The sequence below is a fragment of the Carassius auratus genome, unplaced genomic scaffold, assembly GCF_003368295.1.
Source record: "Carassius auratus strain Wakin unplaced genomic scaffold, ASM336829v1 scaf_tig00215844, whole genome shotgun sequence".
Lineage (NCBI taxonomy): Eukaryota > Metazoa > Chordata > Actinopteri > Cypriniformes > Cyprinidae > Carassius > Carassius auratus.
This window is the reverse complement of record NW_020528270.1, coordinates 209157-233834: the sequence shown is the minus strand read 5'-3', so window position 1 is coordinate 233834 and position 24678 is coordinate 209157. Positions and strand designations below refer to the sequence as shown.

At 39.7% G+C, this 24678-nt stretch overlaps 1 protein-coding gene across 1 annotated transcript in view; it reads left to right on the top strand.

The window, feature by feature from the left end:
- The window catches only part of LOC113096017 (zinc finger protein 525-like), a 29889-nt gene extending 5615 nt beyond the window's left edge, over positions 1 to 24274 (top strand). Inside the window, exon 2 of the mRNA XM_026261394.1 lies at positions 21677 to 24274. Within this exon, the coding sequence (XP_026117179.1) occupies positions 21677 to 22656 (980 nt within the window). The 3' untranslated portion in view covers positions 22657 to 24274. The remainder of the gene's footprint in view (positions 1 to 21676) is intronic.
- Positions 24275 to 24678: the final 404 nt, after the last annotated feature.

Here is a 24678-nt window from a genome sequence, read left to right as displayed (position 1 = left end):
CAATAAGCCCATTGAAACTGTTTTAAAGTGAATTTAAAGGGTTAGTTCACCCAATAATCAAAATTATGTAATTAATAACTCACCCTCATGTCGTTCCGAACCCGTGAGACCTCCGTTTATCTTCAGAACACAGTTTAAGATATTTTAGATTTAGTCCGAGAGCTCTCGGTCCCTCCATTGAAGCTGTGTGTACGGTCTACTGTCCAGAAAGGTAATAAAAACATCATCAAAGTAGTCCATGTGACATCAGAGGGTCAGTTAGAATTTGTAGAAGTATCGAAAATACATTTTGGTCCAAACATATAAAAAACTACGACTTTATTCAGCATTATCTTCTCTTCCGTGTCTGTGTGAGAGTTCAAAACAAAGCAGTCTGGATATCTGGTTCACGAACTAATCACTCAATGTAACTAGATCTTCTTGAACCAGTTCACCAAATCGAACTGAATAGTTTTAAATGGTTCGCGTCTCCAATACGCATTAATCCACAAATGACTTGAGCTGTTAATTTTTTTAATGTGGCTGACACTCCCTCGGAGATCAAACAAACCAATATCCCAGTGTAATTAATTTACTCAAACAGTACACTGACTGAACTGCTGTGAAGAGAGAACTGAAGATGAACACCGAGCAGAGCCAGATAATGAACGAAAGATTGACTCTTTCACGAGTCAAGAACCAGTTGCCTTGGTTTTCGGATCACCAGTAGTTCTTTCGGACAGTTCGAGATCGAGTCAATCTTTCGTTCATTATCTGGTTTGGCTCGGTGTTCATCTTCAGTTCTCTCTTCACAGCAGTTCAGTCAGTGTACCGTTTGAGTAAATGAATTACACTGGGATATTGGTTTGTTTTAATTCAGAGGGAGTGTCAGCCACATTAAAAAAGTTAACAGCTTAAGTCATTTGTGGATTAATGCGTATTGGAGACGCGAACCATTTAAAACGATTCAGTTCCATTTGGTGAACTGGTTCAAGAATATCCGGTTACATCGAATGATTCATTTGTGAACCAGATATCACAAACTGTTGTGTTTTGAACGCGCTCACAACAGACACGGAAGAGAAGACAATGATGAATAAAGTCATAGTTTTTGCTATTTTTGGACCAAAATGTATTTTCGATGCTCCAAAAAATTATACCTGACCCTCTGATGTCACATGGACTACTTTGATGATGTTTTTCTTACCTTTCTGGAAATGGATAGTAGACCGTACACACAGTTTCAATGGAGGGACTGAGAGCTCTCTGACTAAATCAAAAATATCTTAAACTGTGTTCAGAAGATAAACAGAGGTCTCACGGGTTCGGAACGACATGAGGGTGAGTTATTAATAACATAATTTAGATTTTTCGATGAACTAACCCTTTAATTAGACTTGCTTCACACTCAGTCAACTGTTCATGGCTCACCTCAACTTCAAACAGCAACCCCGGGATCTCCTTAAACAGTGCAGGCAAGAGCAGAATAGCTGCTTCCAACTGTATTCCTTTAAACAAAACAAGAATTAGGTTAACATAACATGGTTGATGTTTTTATCTAATAAGTTTTCTTTGTTTTTCAATTAATTACTAAGACAGTAATTATTACTATATTTAATAAACTAGAAATAAGTCTTTATTATTACACAAGACAGATACATGCAGGAATGTATGATCTCACGCAGATATGGGTGTCAGTCAGTGATACACAGAAAATCTAAGCAGTGCAGATTTAATTACCTTTTTTCAGTCAGTCATCTTCACAGTCATCCACCACACACCTGAACTTCTCCATCAGGGAACTCCGTGAAACTTGAAGGACTTTAGGTGCCATTAATGAGAGAGCTGAGAGAGAATCTGTTGGTCCACATCAACATTGGTATGGTCTCTCATATCCCAAAGGAGCGTATGTTAAGATGAAGGCAAAGTAGAAAAGACATAGTCAAAACTCGTTAGTCATAAGTCATAAATAAGGAGGCAATTATACACTACTGTACTTACCATTTTGGCCAGTCTCAAACATGGAGACTCAGAGATAATCTCCTCCGTGCTGTGGTTAGACACAACATTTTCTGGTAGATTTTTATCAGCGCCATCCTTTCTTTAAGCTCTACAGTTGGTCTAAGCTTCTCTGTTTCCTCCTTTATTGCTCGTAGATGTTCCCTGATGCTTCATTCATCTTCTTCTGCATCAACCTATTGGGATAGTTAAATTGTTACAAACTCTCAAACTACAACATTGGGACCAGCAACTTTAAAAATATGAGGCAAAATGGACTGATGGTCAGTCTAACCCGTGAAGTCTGTCATAACCTGAAGAAAGAGAGAAAATAACAAAACAAACAAATTACAACACTAGGATGAATGCAAAGCCTATAGAGTAACTTATAGACCTAACATTATCTACAGCAGCCCAGTGATGACAAACATTAATAATTTAAATATTTTGTGCATGTTGACAGTATTTTATGATTTGACACGGACATTTGAACATTGGGATAGTTGGTTGACATTAAAATCTGAATGTGTATGCCTCAAAAATTATTATTTGTTTTCAACTGAAGTAATAAAGACATGGATATCTTGGATGACATCGGGGTTAGTAAATTATCAGGACATTTTGATTTTAAGGTGAAATAACTTAATCCTTTAAATATTCTCTACACTATCAGACGAGACACTAACGTTACATGTGAATAGGGTAAGACTACACAGTATCCATGGTAACGAAGCCCGCCACTTTTCGCTATTAGTGATTTGAAAAGATGATAAACGGTAACGTTAGTGTTGTAACGTTATATCTGGAGAAAGTCAAGAAAAGAACGACCCCAGTTAACTTACAATTAAGTTACTTAACTTAACATACAGTTCAGTGTTTGTGAAACAACATATTTATTAGCCAACACTGTATGTCAGGCTCCTCACTCAGCTAACATTAGATTGATACTGAATTTACCATGAATGTCACAAAACACGGTGAAACTTTTGCAAAATACAATAAAGTTTCCCCTGACAAGTAACTTAACGCTAATTATATATTTCAGTCACAGTATGCGTTATGACACTCACCTCGAAAGATAACTTCGGTCTCTTTTTAGAAAGGTGTTCGTCACGTTCATCATCGTCCTGGTTTTGATTGACGTCGAGTCCAACGGTCCAGAGTGTTCTTTGAGGAATGCGGCCGGCGCTTGCCCTCGCGCACCTGAACTGCACAGTGCACACTATTCGGCGCAAACTCGCATAGGTTTTTATATATATGTGTATAAATGTGAAAATGTGTGAATTTTTTTAAGTTCAATAAAAGAAATAATAATAATAATTTTATATAAATATATATATATATATATATATATAATATTTTTTTTATTGAACTTAAAAAAATCTTGACACATTTTCACATTTTGTAAGTAGAAATTGAAACAAGTTTTTAAACATAAATTCTTTACTCACTCATTTTAGGCTAATTATTTGAGCCCTATACCTACACAAATAACAAAAAAGCAATTGATGAATATGAATATACGTTTTTATTTAAGTTTGTGACATAATTTCGGTATATATCTGACTTCATATTCACACCAAAAAAATTTCTGTGGTCAAAAGTCTTGTGTGGAGGCCTTGGATATGTGCCTTGTGTTCAGGAAAATCACAATATTTTAATGTCATTTTTCTAATCCTATCACCAACTAAAGCTAAGACACTTATGATATTAGAGAACTAATATCACTAAGAATTAGGAGCTTAACAGGTTATTTGCATGGCAGTGGTGCCATATAGCACCATATCCACTGCAAAGAATCGCTGAAGAACCGCTGAAGAACCAAACTGGGCTTAACAGATTCTTTAAATAGTAATGGTGCTATATAGCACCATATCCACCACAAAGAACCCCTGAAGAACCGCTGAAGAACCATTATTTTTTAGAGTGTACAAGGCAGAAATATTTATAAACGATGCAAAAGACATTACCACAGTAAACATGGTAAATATGACTGTTTGAGGAAATCAGATGTTCAAGTTCAGTTTATTTATAAAGCACAAATAAAAACAGCCACAGGCCGACCAAAGTTCTGTACAAGTTAGGAAAAATAAAAGATTAAGTACTCTAAAGTCAGCAAGATGGTTTAAAACAAAACACTTATAAAGTACACAAATAGTAGCAAAACAATTTATGATAGAAACACTCTTATAAGCTAAAAGCAACAGAGAATAGATACGTTTTGAGACATGATTTGAACTCAGACAAAGTGGAGGCAGATCTAATAGGGAGTGGGAGCTTATTCCACAGTGTTGGGCCGGCCACTTCAAAGGCTCGGTTACCCCTCGATTTTAGCCGGGTTGTGGGAATCTGAAGGAGGAGCTTATCTTTGGATCTAAGGCCTCTAGTGGGAAGGTAGGGATGGAGTAGATCGGACAAATAAGAAGGTGCTAAATCATTTAGTGATTTAAAAACCAGTAATAAAATGTTGAAATCAATTCTAAAATTAGTCGGAAGCCAGTGAAGGGATCTTAGGAGGGGGGTATCATGATCAAATTTCCTCTTTCTTTCAGAAATCTCGCCGCTGCGTTTTGAACGACCAGTAGGCGTGCCGTTTGGGATATACCAAAGTATAGGGAATTGCAATAGTCCAGGTGAGAGGTAATAAGAGCATGGATAGCAGTCTCCATGGAGCGCTTGGGGAGAAAAGATTTGATTTTTGTTTAAGAGTGAAGAGAGAAGAAGCTGGACCCAATGACTGCGCTTATCTGCTTGTCAAATTTGAGGCACCTATCTACCATCACACCTAGATTCCTTACTTTGGGAGAGATTAACTGATTTAGAGATTCAAGGTCAAGGTGATTACTTGGCCTGGATACTGAGGAGTTAAAAACAATTATTTCTGTTTTGTCTGAGTTCAGAAAAAGAAAATTATTGGTAAGCCAAGCTTTCACATCCTCAAGACATGCTGTTAAGTTCCCTAGAGAACTGTTATTTTTCCTAGACACAGGTATATAGATTTGCATATCATCAGCGTAGGAGTGAAATGAGACATTGTTTCCTAAAAATGGAACCCAAACAGGAGCTAAAACAGAGCCTTGTGGCACACCACAGGAAAGATTGCTAGGAGAAGAAGAGAAATTTCCTATTTTTACTGAGAAAATCTATTGGTAAGAACAGATTTAAACCAGCTTAAAACAGCCCCCCCTAACCCAATGCAGTGTTCCAGCTGAGAGATAAGAATTGAGAGATCAACGGTATCAAAAGCAGAGGACAGGTCTAACATTACTAAAATGACAGAGTCCCCCGAATCTGTTGCCATATAAATATCATTGAGAACTTTTACAAGAGCGCTTTCTGTGCTGTGCAGTGATTTAAACTCCAACTGGAACTTCTCAAGAACCTGATTATCAGTCAGGAAGGTCTGGAGCTGTAAAAAAAATTTTTTTTCCAGTATCTTAGAAATAAATGGCAAAATGGAAATCGGACGAAAATTTGATAAAATAGAAGCATCAAGTGAGGGTTTATTTAAAACAGTTGTAACCGTGGCAACTTTCAAGTTAGATGGCACAGCTCCTTCTAACAAGGATTTGTTAAATGGTGGCACCAGCCCTGGGCCGACAGTGTCAAATATTTGTCTCAGTACGGATATAAGGTGTCGTGTGAGCTAAAGTAGGGTTTGAGTTTAAGCATAACTTCCTTACATAATGCAGAGAGACAGGATTGAAAGAAGTCCACAGGACAGGTGATGTCATCTCTGTTGGTATTACCCGATCAAACTTGAAGCTTTATTGCCGAATTAACTAGAAAAATTCTCACAAAGATCCAAAGACGGGCAGTGAAGAGAAATAACAGGGCGGTTTAGAATGGAGTTAATAACAAAAAAAAGAACTTTTGGGGTGTGGTGGTGTTTTTCAATTTGTTTAGAAAAAAAGGAAGCCTTAGCTTTCTTAACAGCGTACTGATTTGATGATAGGCAATTTTTTAAGATCTCATAAGAAATCTGTAATTTGTCCTTTTTCCACTTCCTTTCTGCTTTTCTGCATGACTGTCTCAAGGAACGAATACTGTGGTCAACCCATGGCTCCGATTTAGATGTAGGTTTAGGTTTAAATAGTTTAAAAGGAGCTGTAAGGTTTAATGCATCTGTCCATGTGGTATTTAAAACAGTAAAATGATTTTCAGCATTAAGATCAGATAATAGAGATTCTAGTAATACAGGAGGGTGGACCTCATTATAGAGTTTGACAAAATCCTCACAAAAATGAGGCAAATATTTGCGGGCATGTGTACCTTCTGAGGCAGGTGTAAGAGAAGGCAGTGGGAGGGATAATTTAAATAAAACAGGAAAATGATTAGAGATGGCAGAATCAACAACTTCAATGTCAGTTACAGATAGACCATGTGACAAAAGGCTAGGGCTGCACGATATTGGGAAAAAATTACATTGCGATATTTAATTTTTCTGCGATATATATTGCGATATTTTTTCTTACAAACAAATGGGGTGAGCACACTTACATTCTCATTTTAAATGATTTAAACATTGACACCATCGTGTCAATTGATTAATATGCGCGAGGGAGAGAGAGCAAGACAGAGCTCGTGTTGTTTGAAAACGGCTCGCGCTCTCTCGGTCTCTCTCTCTCTCAATTCAATTCATATTGCTTTATTGGCATGACATACAAAGGTACATATTGCCAAAGCATTGTACATATCAGAATAGAAACAAACAAAACAAAAATACATATATATATATATATATATATATATATATATATATATATATATATATATATATATATATATATATTCATAAGAGAAACAAAAGAAAAAAAATCCATATACATTTCTATAAACATTGATGGTACTTCTAATGTACTCTCTCTCTCTCTGTCTCTCTCGCGCGCGCTCTCTCTCTAGCAGTAGACACAGAAAGTAGTAAAGACACAGAAAACTCGAGGCGGCCACCACGCTTCTGGGACGCTTCAGACACGCGCCGCTCACGCCACGCAGCCAGTGTGTCACCGGCCTCTGTCTCTCTCGCGCACGCTCTTTCTCTCTGTCTGTCTCGTGCGCGCGCACACTGTCTCTCTCTCTCTGTCTCTATCTCGTGCGCCCGCGCTCTCTCTGTCTTTCTCGTGCACTCTCTCTCACTTTCGCGCTCCCTCTTTCTCTGCCCTGTTAAACTTGCATGTGGTTTTAAGTCCTGTCAATGATGAACATTCACTCAATGATGATTTAGCTGCGCAATTAATCCGCGAATCACATTCGTCAAGGGCCGGGGAGCAGCTGGCCCGTACAGTTAATGAATAACGGATCAACTACGACAGCCTACATCGCACATCCTGCGATGTGACTATCGTGGATTCGTACATCGCGATATCGATGCTTAAATGACACATCGTGCAGCCCTACAAAAGTCCAAAGTATGTCCATGAGTATGTGTAGGATGGTTAACCCACTGCAGTAGGTTAAAAGAGTCAATTATGTTTAAAAACTCAGGAGTTAGCTGCTTAGTGGGGCAACATACATGGACGTTAAAGTCACCTAAAATGAGGATGTGATCGTGTCTAGTGATCAGATCCCCTACAAACTCTGAAAACTCTTCTATGAAGTCTTTGATTAGATATGTGGTAGTCTATAGATCAAAGCTAAGACCACAGGTTCAGACCAGATGCTTTTCTCAGAGGACAGAGGTTGGCAGTATGAGCGCCCTCGCGGTGCGGCCGGATAATAATCCGAGATTGGAGATATTCCTGTTGAGTCCGGAAGACAGGAGAAGCAGGAGCAGAGGCAGGGGGGTCCATCATGATTGACCTAAGCCAACGTGTCACTCTCCAGCGCCGTAAAGCGGTCCGATACCATAACCCGTGATCGAGGCAACGAACTGGGTACTGCCAGAGAACCAGCTCTCATTAAGGTTTTAATTCTGACAATCACACCCCCACGTTTCCCGTGTCTTCTCCGACGCTTTCTGGGAGTAGTGTCCAGAGGTAGTTGCCGGAAGAAGGCCGGGATGTCCCGTAAAAGCGTCCCATGTGTGTGGTTCGCGAAAATGCTCAAATTCACATCCAAGACACTTACACAGGAACTACGAATGTTCAAGAGAGTCTGACGATCATACGTGAAAGACTCTACATGGTTGTTAGACAGGAGGGCACTTAAAAACAACCAAACAATAAACAGGGCAGAGAGCAGAAGACGGCTCGCCACATACACAGGCGCCATCTTTTTTTTTTGTGAGGATCGTTGATTTGATGCCAGCTTCTTATTCTCTATCACAATCTTGTAATTATTAAGTAACTTATATTATCTGTCATATGTCTCATCTCGAGAGTTTAGTTCCACGTAGCCTTTCGTAAAAATATAATAATGTTTTATGTTCTGGAGCTTTTATAAAAATAAAGATATTATCATTCATTCTAAATGTGACTTATAGGCCACTTTGGCTACAAATAAATAGAAACTGACTCGACTGAATAAGCAGGCTTATTTTCATAAGTGTTAGAAAATAAATAAAATATCTAACACTCGTGTGCTCATTCATGTGGCCTGAACACGATCACATACACACTAAGGCCGTCTTCTATCGTACCACTGTTGTGGTCGGGGCCATTACTATATCCACTTGTTTTGTTGCTTCGCAAAATCTGTAATTTACTATCTTGAATCGTTTCCCTTTAATGGTGTACCATACAGTTGTGAAACTAGTGATTCTTGTAATTGTTGAATTATCAGTTCTGTCATCTCACATTTCGCCGCCCATCATCTACTGAGTGCGCGTGTCCGCTTCAGCGAGACAACTCCACTCTAATGCCATCGAGAGCACCGGGACATTTCTGGTCTGGTTGAGTGAGAGCTGACTGCTGAAGCGAGGGAATTCTCCCCCACTTTAGGCACTGTTTCTAAATTACGCAAAACTGCAAAAAAGTGTGAAGCGGAGCTATGCACTTAATCCGCAAGCTGCATGCAAGAGCAGAGTCTCCCGCACAGCACTGTGTTTGCACAACAATGTAAAGTGTAGGGCTTTAGTGTGACGAGTGGGGCGGGGCCGAGAGACATGGGAACGAGGAGTGAGGCCAGGTGTAGTGATTGGAGATGAGCTACACCTGTAACCCACCACCGGTCTCGAGTCCCACGTAGGAGATGGAAGGATATAAAACTGGAGCGACGACCGTGAAGGACGAGAGAAGCCTGGGATTTTAGTTGTGTTTTTGAGCGCACCAGTCGTCCGTGAGGGGCTGGTGCGCTGTTTTGTGTTTATTTTGAATAATTGAAATATGATTTGATTGTGCGCCGGTTCCCGCCTCCTCCTTCCCGAAGATTATGAAGTTAATATCGTTACAGTGGTGCCGAAGCCCGGGAGGGACGCGCTGCTGAAGATCCCTCGCCGCTGTGGTGAATCCACGTTGCCATCGAGCAGGCGAGGAGTGTGCCGCCATGGACGCTCAAGGCGGTGGGCTGGAGCGAGTTGCCGGGGACGGGCGAGCTAGCTGCCGGCCGCCCATGATGTGGAGGGGCGGTTGCCGTCTGTGAGGGAGCGGAGGAGTCAGCTCTGTTCGCCAGGGTGCCGGAGCCTACTGCCATCTGCCGGAACGGGGAGGAGTAGGGAATGGGGGACTCCTGCCGGCTGCCCAAAACCTGAGGAGCCGTCGCCGTCTACCGGGCGGCGGAGCAGTGTCGTGCCATCCTCCGAGGGCCGTCCAGTGACACCGCCAGGCACCGCGGAGGAGATCACCCAGCTGGTGGAGGGCCGAGCAGCAGTGTGTCTGGGAACCAGATTTTTTTTTTTTTCTCCCCTCTCTCGTCTCTGTCGCTCCTCCTTCCATCTCCTTTTCTCTTGGCTCGTCTGTCCTACCCCCAGGTTCCCGCAGGTCCCCGTGAGTGGTCCCCCCCGGAGGGAAGGGGGTGGGGGGGTGAGGTAGAGCGCAGTCTCAAGTGTACCCCCCGGCCTGCGAGGGGCGATGGGGGTATGTAATGAGTGGGGTGGGGCGGGGCCGAGAGACGTGGGAACCAGCCAGGTGTAGTGATTGGAGATGAGCTACACTTGCGACCCACCACCTGTCTCAAGTCCCACGTAGGAGATGGAAGGATATAAAACTGGAGCGACGACTGTGAAGGACGAGAGAGGACCAGGCCTGGGATTTTAGTTGTGTTTTTGTTTTTATTTGAGCGCACCAGTCGTCCGTGAGGACAGTCACACCACATGACAAATTTGATGTTTAGATAAAAGTTTTAAGTAGAGGTCTTTAAACACCAACTACAGCTATGGTATGCTGTAATCATTTCTTGTCTGAGGAACAACATGAGACATCATGGACAGGTAGAATTGCATGTCATGTCTCCCACCACTTATATTTTAGTTTTGCCCATTTTTTCCCCAAGCAAATTATTAATAAAGGGTCTTTATCATTCAACGTAGACTTTTTAGAGATTTTAACCATTTTGCATTGTCATATCCTCATCAAAAATATACCTGGAGTTGTGTTTTATTGTGTGTTAGTAATCTAGTAAATTTCGCAAGCAGATTTCAAATAATGTTTTCACCATAGCAGTCTTCAGGGCTTCTAAAGTAGTTTAACATCCTGAACAAAGCTGAAGGAATCTTTCAGAAAATATTTTCACGAAGAATAAGAATAAAACAGAATAAGATTGCAGTACATCATTTTTTTTTCCTGTAAAGACACAGCTTATACCTGGGAAACAGCTGTATAGCTTATGCTGTGATATTGTAAACAATCCTTGAATAAAGTGCCAGTGGCACAAAACCTGAATGGAACTCATATTTTAAAGTAAAATCCATCAGAAGGTTGTCCAGAAAAAAAAAAATTGGACACACACAAAAAACCTGCTGTGTGAAAAAGAGCAGTGTATACTTAGGAAAAAAGTGCATTTCAAATACATTTAAAGGGGGGGGTGAAATGCTCATTTTCACTCAATATCCTGTTAATCTTGAGTACATATAGAGTAGTACTGCATCCTTCATAAATCCAAAAAGTCTTTAGTTTTATTATATTCATAAGAGAAAGATAGTCTGTACCGATTTTTGCCGGAAAAACACGACCGGCTGGAGGCATGACGTGTGGGCGGAGCTAAAGAATCACGAGCGCGAATAGGCTTTGCGTTGAGAGCATGTGGAAGCTGTGACATTACCGTGAGGGAAAACCCATCATCCAAAACAAACCATGGCTTACAGTCAGATTCAGCCGTTTATTTATGATCCAGAATCCGATCCAGAGGCTGAAGCGGGGCTCGAACCCGGGTCTCAGGTATCGGAGGCGGACGCACTAACAAGGAGGCAGAGATATTTTAAGCAGTTTTACTCACCGCACGCGATTCCAACACACGATCGTGACCCTTTTTCCTTGGGATTGCATCATCTTTAAGAAATAAACGATACGCAAATCCGTTGTCAAACTGGGCCTTGTGAACAAGCATCTTCGAAATGCAGGGAACAAACAAAAACACTTACACAACTCCGTTGATGCTCTGTAAAAATAAACTCCATCCACTGGTCCCTTAATGCTGTTTTTTTTTTGTAATATGTGCAGGGTTGTCTTGCCCTGGCAACCAAAAACACACTTCTTTTGTGACATTTCGCGACGCTCTCGCTCTGATCAGTGAATGACTCTGATCAGTGAAATGTCTGTGCTGCTCAGCCTCGCTATACGGGAGTGCGCGCTCTTCCGGCAGAAGTGCGTCAGGACCCAAATAAGGAAATTCTGCTCCATCTAACGTCACACAGAGCCATACTCGAAAAAAACTTTCCGAAACTTGTGACAAACCGGAAGGAGTATTTTGGGAACAAAAATACTCCTTCAAATGTACAACTTAATTTTTGAAACTTTGTCCATGTTTAGCATGGGAATCCAACTCTGTAACAGTGTAAAAAACTCAGTATGCATGAAATAGCATTTCACCCCCCCTTTAAACATTTACCTTTCTCATTCAGTCATAATTAGGCTGCAAGAATGAATTATGAACTGGTAAACGACAAACTGATCACAGACCATGTTTGTAAAGCTTTAAATGTTAACTGTTAAAAAGCAATGTTTTGCATTTGCAAACAACATTGTACTGGAGAATCTGCACAAATAAAATTCTTAAACAGTTCAGTAGTGCAGTGTTTACAGGTTACTCTTCTTTTTTGAAGACACAAAGACACTTTGGATGACTTTGTTCGATTAGTTTTATCTTCAGCTTTTTTCTTTTTTTTTCTCGAGCTTACTTCACTGCCGCCTGCCTCTGTCATCTCGCTGAATGCTGCAGAGACGCCGTTCGGGAAGCACGTGAAATAAAACTAGGCCAGCTATTGGCTATTCGCTACTTCTTCCACTGTACTGGCTGAGTAAAACCTCCAGTGGCTCATTACTGCCACACTTTGGTCACCGAAGATTTAAAATATGCACAAATTTAGCCGCTTACGGCAAATAAAAGTTATTTAGCAACTAATCGATGACTAAATTTGTTAAACTATTTTAATAATCGCTTTTAATCAATTAAATCGATTAGTTGGTTTAGCTCTAGTAAAGTGATAAACCGCATCATCCATTCAGACATGAAACAGAGTTATTGATACTGTCGTGTCGTGTGACATATGAGAACAGTAAAGGTTCTGTAGTGTTGCTGGCTGAAAACATCCACAATAATGTTAATGGCATGAAGAGGAAAACTGGAAAACACCAATGCATGTCAATTCAGCCTAAGACCTTCTTTAATGCAGCTCTGAAATGAATTGTATAATGATAAAAAATGAATCTGTAATAATTCATACAATGACTGGCAAATTTAGCAAATTTTGGTCAAGTGTTTTCATTGAGCTATTCACTATAATAGGCTGCAAATCCGAAAACTGAAAAATGCTGCCTTCGGAGGTCACATTCCAAGGTAGGAAGGAATCCATGTCCGCTTCATCTCCTGAGATGACTTCATCTGGCCGGTTTTTGAAGGCAGCATAGATGTAATAATAATCATACATTTTATTTGAAATGCACTTTACATTTGGACAATCTCAAAGTGCTACAGAGGATCTAAAAATCAAAGTAATTCAATATAAAAAGAAAACAGAACAACATAAGCCTATAAAAACGTTCATTGAAAAGCTTTTATAAAAAGAAATGTTTTAGGTTGCGTTTAAAAGCATCAGTAGTCTGTGGGGCCCTCAGGTAGTCCGGGAGGGTATTCCACAGCCTCGGAGCAGCCGATGAAAAGGCCCTATCACCCATGCTGCAAAGTTTTGTTCTGGGAATTTGGAGGATGTTTGAGTTTGCAGAACGAAGAGCGCGTGCAGAGTGTGAAAAGGTCGGGTGGGTGAGAAGTTCCTGCAGGTAGAGGGGGACATATCCGTGAATACACTGATGGGTGAGGAGGGAAACTTTAAACTCAATTCTCAGTGTGACAGGGAGCCAGTGAAGAGATTTCAGGATGGGGGTGATGTGTTCATGCTTGCGCACCCTCATCAGGGTTCTGGCAGCGCTATTTTGGATGTATTGAAGTCTCTGGATGCTTTTGCCAGAGATCCCGATGAGAAGTGCATTACAGTAGTCCAGCCTGGAAGAAACAAAGGCATGGACGAGCTTCTCTGCATCCTCCATGCTGAGTGTTGGACGGAGTTTGGCAATGTTCTTGAGATGGATGAGGTTTTGCATAGGTGTTTAATGTGGGTGTCAAAGGTGAGATTAGGATCCATTTTGACACCTAAATTACTGACCGATGTGGAAAGGGAGATATTTTGGCCGGAAAAAGTGATGCTGGTGATGGTTGAAGTGCGAAGTTGATGTGGTGTACCAATTAAGATGGCATCAGTTTTAGAGCAATTTAACTGAAGGAAATTGAGCTTCATCCACATCTCTATCTCCTCCAGGCAAGTGGTCAGTGTGGATGTTGGTAGGGGAGCAGAGAAAGTGGAGGTTGTACTTAAATACAGCTGTGTATCATCAGCATAACAATGGAATGATATACCATGTCTACTAATGATTTTACCGAGGGGGAGAAAAGTGTGGGACCCAGCACAGAGCCCTGAGGAACACCAAAGGTGACATTATGAGTGAGTGATTTGGCTTTGCCCAGGGCAACGTACTCAGTTCTACCAGTCAGATATGAAATGAACCAGTCATAAACATTTTCTGAAAGTCCAATGGTGTATTTAAGGCGGTGTAAGAGAATGTTGTGGTCTACTGTGTCAAAAGCAGCTGTTAGATCTAGCAGGATAAGTAGTGATGGGGAACCAGTATCTGCTGCCATCAGAAGGTCATTGGTGATCCTGACCAAGGCTGTTTCAGTGCTATGACCAGGGCCGAAACCCGACTGAAATTTTTCAAACAGGTTTTTTTTTTAAGGTGAATATGAAGTTGTACTGCAACTGTTTTTTCCAAAACCTTTGATAGAAATGGTAGGTTTGAAATGGGCCTATAGTTGCAGAGAACTTCAGGGTCCATAGTTGGTTTTTTAAGTAGAGGGTTGATGACAGCGGTTTTTAATGTGGATGGGATATGACCAACCAGAAGGGAGTTGTTTATTATCTTGGTGATGAATGGAGAAACAACGGAGAGTTTGGCCTTCAGCAGAGTGGAAGGGAAGGGATCCAGGGGACAGGTGGCCGGCTTCATCTTTCTGATAACATCCTCCACTTCTTCCTGTGTGACATCAGTGAAAGAGCTGAGGGGCTGGACAATCTTCAATGCTGGATCTTCCGTTGGAGAAGGCAGAGCAGCAGTGGTAGTGAGTTGAGAGCGGATATTATTTACTTTTTGTTTGAAAAAGGTAATAAATATATTACACCTCTCCTCAGTGGTCTCAGAGTGGGAGAGTACGGGGGGTTTGAGAAGGTGGTTTATTGTTGAAAAAAGTAGTTTTGAGTTTCCAGGATTGTTATTGATGATAGTGGAATAATACCGTGACCGCGCGTCTCTCAGAGCTTCTGCATAAGCCCTCTTTTGTTTCCTGTATGCCTGTTTGTGAACAGTCAGTCCAGAGGCCTTGAACCGCCGCTCAAGGACACGCCCAGTCGCTTTCATCTTTCGCAGCTCGCAGGTGTACCAAGGTGCTGATCGTGTGAATGAGACGGTCCTCGATATCAGAGGGGCATGGAGGTCCAGAAGACTGCTCGGGGACTGGTTATAAAAATCCACCGAGTCAGCAACGGAAACCAAGTCAGAAAGGCCAATGGAGAGAGAGGAGATATGTTGAAGGTCCAGGACCAGGACATCCGCATTGATGTTTTTCAACTTTCTGTAGTAGATCTGTCTCTTTGGTATGATGTGAGAGAAAGGAAGGGGCAACTCCATTGCCACAACCTTGTGATCTGAAACTCCAAGATCATAAACCTGTAGGTTACTGATGAGAGCTGAGTATGAAATGATTAAATCAAGTATGTGTCCCTTGGAATGTGTGGGGACATCAACATGTTGTTGTAGGTTGAGGGAGTCTAGCAGCTGAAGAAAATCAGCAGCAAGATGACATGAGGGGGTGTCAACATGAATATTTATATCTCCCATGATAATAGTATTGGCCAAGGTAGTACAAAGAGGTAGGTGCTCCTTGCAGTTATAAGCATAGTTTAAAAACACAGTTTAAAAATCGCGGGCGAGCAGAGTGGAGAAGCGGCGAACACACAGCGCCAGCGTCCTCTCCCTCTGTAAGGTGCAATACAGCCTCACAGATGTATCCTTCGTTGCCTTTGATATCCCAAAATCCCGTGCGTTCCATTCCGTGACAGTTAAACCAAAAAATAAAGATGGCGTCTGAAAGTTGCAGTCGGTGGTCAGTTTGTGTGTAAATGTATGTTTCTGAACAACGTTTTCCACTTATGTAATTTCTAGCGACAAATTAATATTGCAGTAATGAAATATCCACTTAGTTATAACCAAAGCTCTCTATATTTTGCTGTAGATCATTAAACCATTACTCCGCCGTTTCATGAGGTGTCTTCAGGCAAAAACGCTACCTGCAAAGTCATTGACATTGATTGCTTTGGAATTTATGGATGCTTTTTTGGCCCTTCCAGCTCATAGTGATTTGATATCATTGCAGAATCAGAATGTTGAGGAGTTGGTAAATTGTTTCAATTCTTCTTGTTTAGAAATTTTAAACATAATTGCCCCTTATAAAACCAAAGAACTGAAATCAAATAATCAACCATGGTTCAATAGTGACCTAAAAGTCTTAAGAAAAAAATGTAGAAGAGCAACAGAAGGACAAATTACAAATCTCATCAAAATTCAAATCTTACAGAGTAACTTGTCTGACTTCCAAGAAGCAGTTTCCTTGGAAAGAGCAAGATACTTCTCTAACATAATCTCAAAATATTCCCATTGCCCCAAGATACTATTTTCTGTTAAATTCAGTATTAAACCCTTCTAGAACGGCTGGCCCAGAACCTAGCCTAGACTTATGTGAGAAGTTCTGCAACTTCTATATAAGAAAAGTTACTTTAATTAGGGCACAGATCTCTAGTAATTTAACTCCGAATTATCAATATGCAAAAGTTTGCCCCTCTGCTTTTTCAAATTTTCACACAATTTCACACTCCGAGATGTTAAGCATGATCTCTAACATGAATCCAACCACTTGCTCTTTTGATGCCATTCCAACAAAGTTACTAAAGGATGTTCTGCCTTCTGTGTTGCCAAGTCTACTTTCTATTATCAATAGCTCCTTACAAATTAGTTCTGTACCACTCTGCCTTAAACAGGCTGTGGTCCATCCTTTACTCAAAAACGATAATCTCTATATAATCCTATGTAATCCTTCTGATTTTAATAACTATAGGCCCATTTCGAAACTTCCAATATTCTGGATCCTTTTCAGTCTGGCTTCAGAGCTAAACACAGCACTGAATCTGCACTTTTGAGGGTAGTAAATGACCTCATACTATCCGCAGACTCTGGTAACTGTTCTATTCTTCTATTATTGGACTTAAGTGCGGCTTTTGATACTGTGTGTCATCGTATCTTGTTAAAGAGATTGGACATTTTAGTTGGCATTCGTGATGGTGCACTAGATTGGTTTGCATTATATCTTGCAAACAGGAAATTTTTGGTGGAAATTGGAGAATTTTCATCAAACTCAGTTCCTGTCACTTGTGGGGTGCCCCAGGGCTCAATTCTGGGTCCAACCTTATTTTCCTTATACTTACTCCCTCTTCGTTCCATTTTTGAGGCCCATAAAGTTTCATATCACATTTATGCCGATGACACTCTATTTTCCATTAAAATCAGGTACTGATTAATTTCCTCTCTTCTAGCTTGTTTAGAGGACATTAAGACTGGATGGACAATAATTTCCTTCAATTAAATCAGAAGAAGACTGATGTTATGTTGTTTGGCCCTTCACACCTTTTAAATAATATAATATCTACCCTAGGCCCCCTTCGAGATGGCATTCGTGATAAAGTAAAAAAAATGGGAGTTACACTTGATCCTGAATTAAAATTTGATAAACAAATAAATGTTATCATCACTTCATTGGCTACCTGTTCGATTCAGAGTTGATTTTAAGGTTTTAGTATTTGTATTTAAATCACTTCATGGTCTTGCCCCTTCATATATTTCAGACCTTCTCCACTCGTATTGTCCAGTGAGAACACTCCGATCCTTCACTCAGATGATATTAAATGTTCCAAAATCTCGACTTAAATCTCGACTTAAATCTTGACTTTAAGGCGACAGAGCTTTCTCAGTTCTTGGTCCTAAGCTCTGAAATTCCTTACCTTTGTCTATTAGACTTTCCCCTACACTTTTTACATTTAAATCTTCTCTTAAAACTTTTTTTTTTCTCAGGCATATGCGTAACTTGATATTAATTATTAAATTAATATTACTATTTTTTTGTCTTAATTATTGTTTTAAATTGCATGATGTTTCCGGTCTTAATTCTATTATTTTTGTTTTGCTTTCTTTTCATATTTTATTATTAGTTTTAAAATTTTATTGTACAATGGATGATTTGTTTGGTATTAGAGCTGAAGATCTTTGCCCGAACCCGACGGGTTCGGTCGGGTTCGGGCTTAATTTCTATCATCTTACGCGGGCTCGGGCCGGGCTCGGGCTTGCGCTCCGGTTTCGAGGTAAACGAGCGGTCATGTGATGTGTTTCGATTAGCGCGAGAAAGATGCGAAAAATGAATGCTGAGCAGGTGTAACGGAGGCTTGCCTCTGGTGATTACGTTTTGGTTGCACCAGCAACTAGAGCAAAGTCTAAGGTGTGGAAAAGTTTTAACCATGCTTATAAAGAGAATAATGAGTGAATAATGACGCACCATCATGACGCACGCGCAGGAGCGCGCTGAAGACATCTACAGTGGATTCAATCATTTTCCTCCACATAAACATGTAGACCTAGCCTAATCTCTGTGAGTAAAGGTTTTTCAAATGATAACTAAATATTCATTGAGTCTTAAATGCATAATGTTGACAGAGTATTTACGCTAATGTTGGCATTATTCTTTTATTAAATAAAGCAAATCCGGCGGAGCCTTTATCTTAATTTCGTTATTGCCAAATACCCATCTTAATTTAAAATTTATCTTAATTTAATTTTTTTTAAATGACTCGTTTTTATTGGTGCGTTGGTCTATTTATAGGTTAAATGAGCCTATGTCTAGAACGCTGAGATGTTACGATGTGACACAGGACTTATTTTATTTCTTTATTCCAACTTCCAAGTGGTCTAGTCTACGTTAGTTATGAGTAAATTATGTTAAAACATGAATAAATTGCTCATTGTTGGCAAAAGGCAAAAGAGCTGTGTGCGTGAGCACATTTGAATAATGTCGGGCTGTAAACGGGTTCGGGCTTTAAAAAAGCTGTCAATCAAAATGTACTTGTCGGGCTCGGGTCCTGTCGGGCCTAACTTTTAAGGCCCGATTACAGCTCTATTTGGTATGTTGTGCAGCACTTTTGTCAGCATTTATGTTGTTTTGAAGGGCTATATAAATAAACTTGACTGATTAGACAGCAAGGCAGCAAGTCACCTGCCTATGTTTTCAGATTCAGCCATAGTGTTGTTTCAAAGCTGAAAAGCAGTTAATTGTGCTTCACTTACTACATCAGTTTTCTGCTCTGGTCATGAGATTCCAGATTCCATTCTAATGTGTGTTATTGTATAACTGGAATTTTATCATCTTTGCCCACTATTTCCCAGTCTCTACTGTAATGTCAGTGTCTACTAATCACTGAATGCACAACATTGCCGACATCACGTTCCCATTCTGATGACAGACTATTGATGTGATTACATGGATACAAGTAATCAGTTTACATGGCAGGATTTTCATTTAGTTCAGCTATAGAAGGTTATCCTATCTCTCAACAGATTACCATTCGGTTTAGGCATTTTTATTCTGACTGAGGTGTTTATATGGAGCATTTTCATTCAGACTGGATGCCATTCTAAGTTTCCGAAGGGTGCATGCTTCCCCTGCTGGACTACCACCCTCCATTATGCAACCTACAGCATTAATGCACATTACATGTTCCTCATGCCACAGCAAGGGGTCATATGTATCACATATTTGCTTAAAGGGGGGCTACAATGGTGTTTCATGGATTCAGAGTTGTTCAGTGTTAAAGAGATTTTCATGCCAATCATGGCCTATTCGGATGAGTGGGGACATCTTTCTTCTGGGTGGTACAAGTTTCGGTAGTTTTTTCGATGATGGATCTAATGACGTAGGGGATGGTGGAAATCCTTATGAGCATTTCTCTTGGGAAAGCACGCACATGATTACCAGAGGAGAGCGAGACCTCACCCACAAACATGCTTCATCAGGAAATCGTTGGCAGCGCTGCATAGGATTTGTTTTTAAATGTCTCCAAATAATTTTTTTTTTGGATGTGAGGGGGAAGTTTACCATGTTCAGCTTCTCAAAGAACCTAGCGTTACATGGACCGTGGATGCAGTTGCTTTTCTGGTGTAGCAATGGAGTGTAGCAAGTGTTGTCTTCTCGTCATTAAAGTGATGAATGTTTTATAAACAAGACCAGGTTGACACTGGATTTGCACATCGTTTCCTATTAAAACTTGGTAGAAGACCCCAGACAGGTAAGTACAACTGCTTCAGATTTCTGTCTTTTGTTGGAAATCAGCACATACCGTATTTCTCTGACTAGAAGTCGCACCTGAGTATAAGTCGCATCAGTCCAAAAATACTTCATGACGAGGAAAAAAGCATAAGTCGCACTGGACTATAAGTCTCATTTATTTAGAACCAGGAGAAAACAATACCGTCTACAGCCGATGATTTCAGTGGTAGGCTACAGGAGCACTGAGCTGCAAAGAGCGCCCTCTGGTGGCTGGAGACAGTCATGTGAAGTCTTGGTTTATTTCTCTTGGTTAATGTGAAATTAATTTTGATAAGTCACACCTGGAAAATACGGTAAGTTAATATACGTTATGAAAACAACACAAAACATCAGTATTATAGCTCCGCCCACAGCATGCCCCCAGGAGTTTGGTTTTTCCAGAGAGAATCGGAAGCTGTATTTTTGTTTTGCAGGTATGACCAGGCTGGGGACTTTTGGAGATGGGGATTCTATATGCTTCCCCATACAGCTCATTCAAATATTTCACATAAGCAGCTAAAGCAACATGCTTGTTGTATGCTTCTCTCCGAGTTTGGGTGATGCTTCCCCCATAAATATAGTATCAAGCAACATTTCTCATTGTTGGCCATTCAAATTGCATCAGTTGTGTTGGAGTTTTGGCATATGGTTGTTTGGGGGTTTGTCTTGCTGCTCTCCCCACTCTGTCCAAGCATGGCTCCATGGACAGGCGTGTGGAGTGTTGCCCAGAACATAACCATACCGCCAACACTAACTGTATGCAATTACATTGTCATAAATATACTTGACGGAAGTGGTCCTGATTGAAATAAAATTAATCACACAGAAATAAATGTGAGTCCTGATAAATTAATTCATTATGATCAATGTATAATTTATTCTATAGTAAAACATTGATGCTTTTGAATTGGAATATTGACCAAAGCATGCAAACAAACGGCTGCTTTTATCATGTTCGTTTTGTGATCGCACTAGTTCCAGTGACTTATTTCTTAGTTTTCTGATAACTTTTCTTTGTTGGTGATGAGGTTGATGTCAAATGATGAGGTTGCGTGACGTTGTTCCTGAGAGGCGTGTAAAGGGCGTGTTTTAGTGACGCGCAGCGGAGCTTCAGACTCGACTGTGGAAACCCTGCGCTATTCTTGCCTCGGTGCTACTGACCCGAGGCTATTAGCCCCGCCCGGCCCATTTTAAGCCCTGGCTCGCACTGGCCCGACAGTGGAAATGTGGCTATTATATTAGTTGAAACTGGTCTTAGAACGACAATATTAACATTTATCGCGATAATTTCTGGGACAATTTATCATCCAGCTAAATTTGTTATCGTGACAGCCCTATCAGGACCTTGGTTAAATGTCTCATCCGACCCCAGAAGATAAATTCCACTGACAGTTATAACGATTCAAGTAGTTTTAGATAGTTTGTTGTAATAGAAACAAAATGGGGGACAATTGTTTTTCTACAAAGTGTTAGATAATGTTGTAGTTGATCAAACATATTGAATAGTTCTTCTTGTAGAAACGTGGGTTTTGTGTATGTAATTTTTTAAAAATGATATTTTTATATTTGCAAGAAGGTTTAGTTTAAAAAAATTGCATCAGAAAGAACAAACTTTTTTCAAGTTACTGACAAGTCAACTGTTTTTGCTTTATTTTAGAATTTATTGAAGAAAGTGAGGAGAACAAAAAATGGAGTGAAGTTGAGAAGAAAAATCATGTCAAAACTGGAGAAAAACCTTTGAGTTGCTCTCAAACCAAACAGGAAGATCTAAAGAAAAGAGCTTTCACCTGCACTCTGTGTGGAAAGAGTTTCACATACAAATATCATCTTGATTTTCACCTGAGAGTTCATACTGGAGAGAAACCTTTCACTTGTAATCAATGTGGAAATAGTTTTGCACACTTAACAACCCTTAATAGACACATGAAAATCCACACTGGAGATAAACCTATTAAGTGCTCACACTGTGACAAGAGATTCAATAATTCATCAAATCTGAAAATGCATGAGAGGATCCACACTGGAGAGAAACCGTACACTTGTGATCAGTGTGAGAAGTGTTTCACACGCTTATCACAACTGAAGGATCACTTGAACATCCACACTGGAGAGAAACCCTACTCATGTGTTCAATGTGATAAAACATTTTTTAAGGCTTCAAACCTGAAGAAACACCTGACAGTTCATACAAAGGAGAAGCCATATTCATGTTATTTGTGTGGAAATAGTTTTTCACGTTTTTCACATTTGAAAGGACATCAGAAAATACATACTGGTGAGAGAGAGTACATGTGCTCTGAGTGTGAAATGACTTTCACTTCAGCGGACAGTTTAAAACGGCACGAGAGGATCCACACTGGAGAAAAACCTTATAAGTGTTCACACTGTGACAAGAGATTCAATCAGTCAGCACATCTGAAAACACATGAGAGGATCCACACTGGAGAAAAACCTTATAAGTGTTCACACTGTGACAAGATATTCAGAGACTCATCGTATCTGAAAACACATGAGAGGATCCACACTGGAGAGAAACCTTATCACTGTACTGAATGTGGGAAGCGCTTCAGTCATTCATCTGCTCTAAAGAGGCATACAAAAAACTATCACAATAAGGCCCCGTACAAACAGAGATGATGCCTTTAGCTGTTAATTTTGTATCCTATTGGTGTGTCCTCTAGACGGATCTGGTGTCCCAGAGTGGATCGATCTGATGTGTTTACAATGTGTTTACAATCTGCTTTTGAAGAAATATTGTATCATGCTACAGTCTACATTCTGTCAGCTGCAGTTCTGGTGTCTCTGTTTTTGTACAACATCACAAGCATTTACATCAGTGTTAACTCTTTAGAGTTACTCTCACGGGTCACTGCACTTATTTGCAGACACAAAGTACATTACTTGTATGTGCTTTAAAGCCTTGCTTGTTCATTAAATTTATTGAATGTTCCTGCTAAGTAAACCATGACATTCAAATGCACACAAAACTTCTACGATGGTACCTCAATGTTTCACAGACAAACCGTTAAATGTTCAATTAATTTGCTTGTTAAGATAATGTAAACTCGTGAGGAAAGAAAAACTTAAAGCATACTCATATATCTTAAATCTTCTGGTTACATTATCCTAATGCAATATAGGGATGCCCAACCATTCTGTATAATACAGAATTGACCCGTATTTAAGGCATCAGAGAAGCGTTCTGTATGAAAGCTATACAAAACAGTTTGTCCTGTATTTTCGCAGGATTATGCCGTATGGCCATCTAGACCATACAAATAACACATTAATAATTATTTTTGCACAAATCATTGTTTGAATTGTGAATGTAGCCTCTCAAGAAAGGCTTTAAGACCTTGCAGAATACTCTGCCGCCTGAACGCTCTCACTTCACTCGAGCTAACGGCAATCCACGGAAGAGGATTTGGTCCATGCAATAAAAAATAAAATAAAAAACTCTTGAGATTAAAGTCGTTACATTTTGAGAGAAATGTCTAAACAAAATATTGAGAATAAACTTGTTAAATTACAAGAAAAAAGTTGTTACATTTGGACAAAATATAAAATGAAATAATTTTTTTTAAGGGTAATCAAAATGAAATGCAAAGAGAAAAATCACACTATTCTTGACTTAAAAACTGATGTAATACAGTTGCTTTAGGAGTTAGTCTATATAGTGTTTTATTCTTAGATTTGTTCATTAAATTTATTGAATGTTCCTGCTAAGTAAAAAACACACACACAATGTAAAGATTATTTAACAGTATACTGAACATAGAAAGCTGCACACTTCTTATGTTTCATTGTTTGTACCTCTCCTGAGTCCTAGAGTCTCTGGCCATGGAGTGAACGGTCACATTGCATTTGACACCAACATTTAAATAAATGTTAAAATGCACAATTTGTTGTGAATCTTTTTGTTATTTGGGATTTCTGTTAAAGTGTTATCTGATTGTTTTCTTTTTCATTTTGTTTGGTAGAAGCTACATGGGTATATTTAGAGGTTGTTGGTACTACCAGTCAGTCGGTTGATCATCTGGGCTGATTTCAGTTCTTACATTGTATTGTTACTCTGCTAGCAGGGCAGATTTATTCTTTTTGTAGGCCTGTTAAAGTTCAGTTATTTTTCCTTTATTTTAGTTGATTTTGCAGGAATTATGTTGAACTGGACTTTTGATATATCTGCTTCTGTGGATTTGATTAACATTTTTGTTATTGTTTTGATGAAAGAATAAATCAACCATTTTTTCCACAACTGTCCTGCTTGTTCTTGGCTACCACCACAGTATCTTTGTTCTTAATTTTTAACACAACGTTCCCATGGGTCCTTGAAGGCACTGGAAGATTTTTTAAATTAAACATACATAGATACGGGTTCTTGAATATATACTTTGTACAAGAAGTCTTCTGAAAAAATAAAAAATTCCATATTCCCTCTGGTCCGCTAATGTTATATCACCAACACTCTGTGGTCTTTGCCTTGATTTCATTTTGACAAAAAAATTAAATGTTAAGAATAAACTAATTGAATTTTAAGCACTTATGCACAAGATATTTGAAACGTACAGAAGAATATTGGCTAGATGGCAAAAAAAATACTACTGCTCCAGTCTTCAAACACAAAAAAACAATAACCTTTACAGACATAATGTTTGAGTA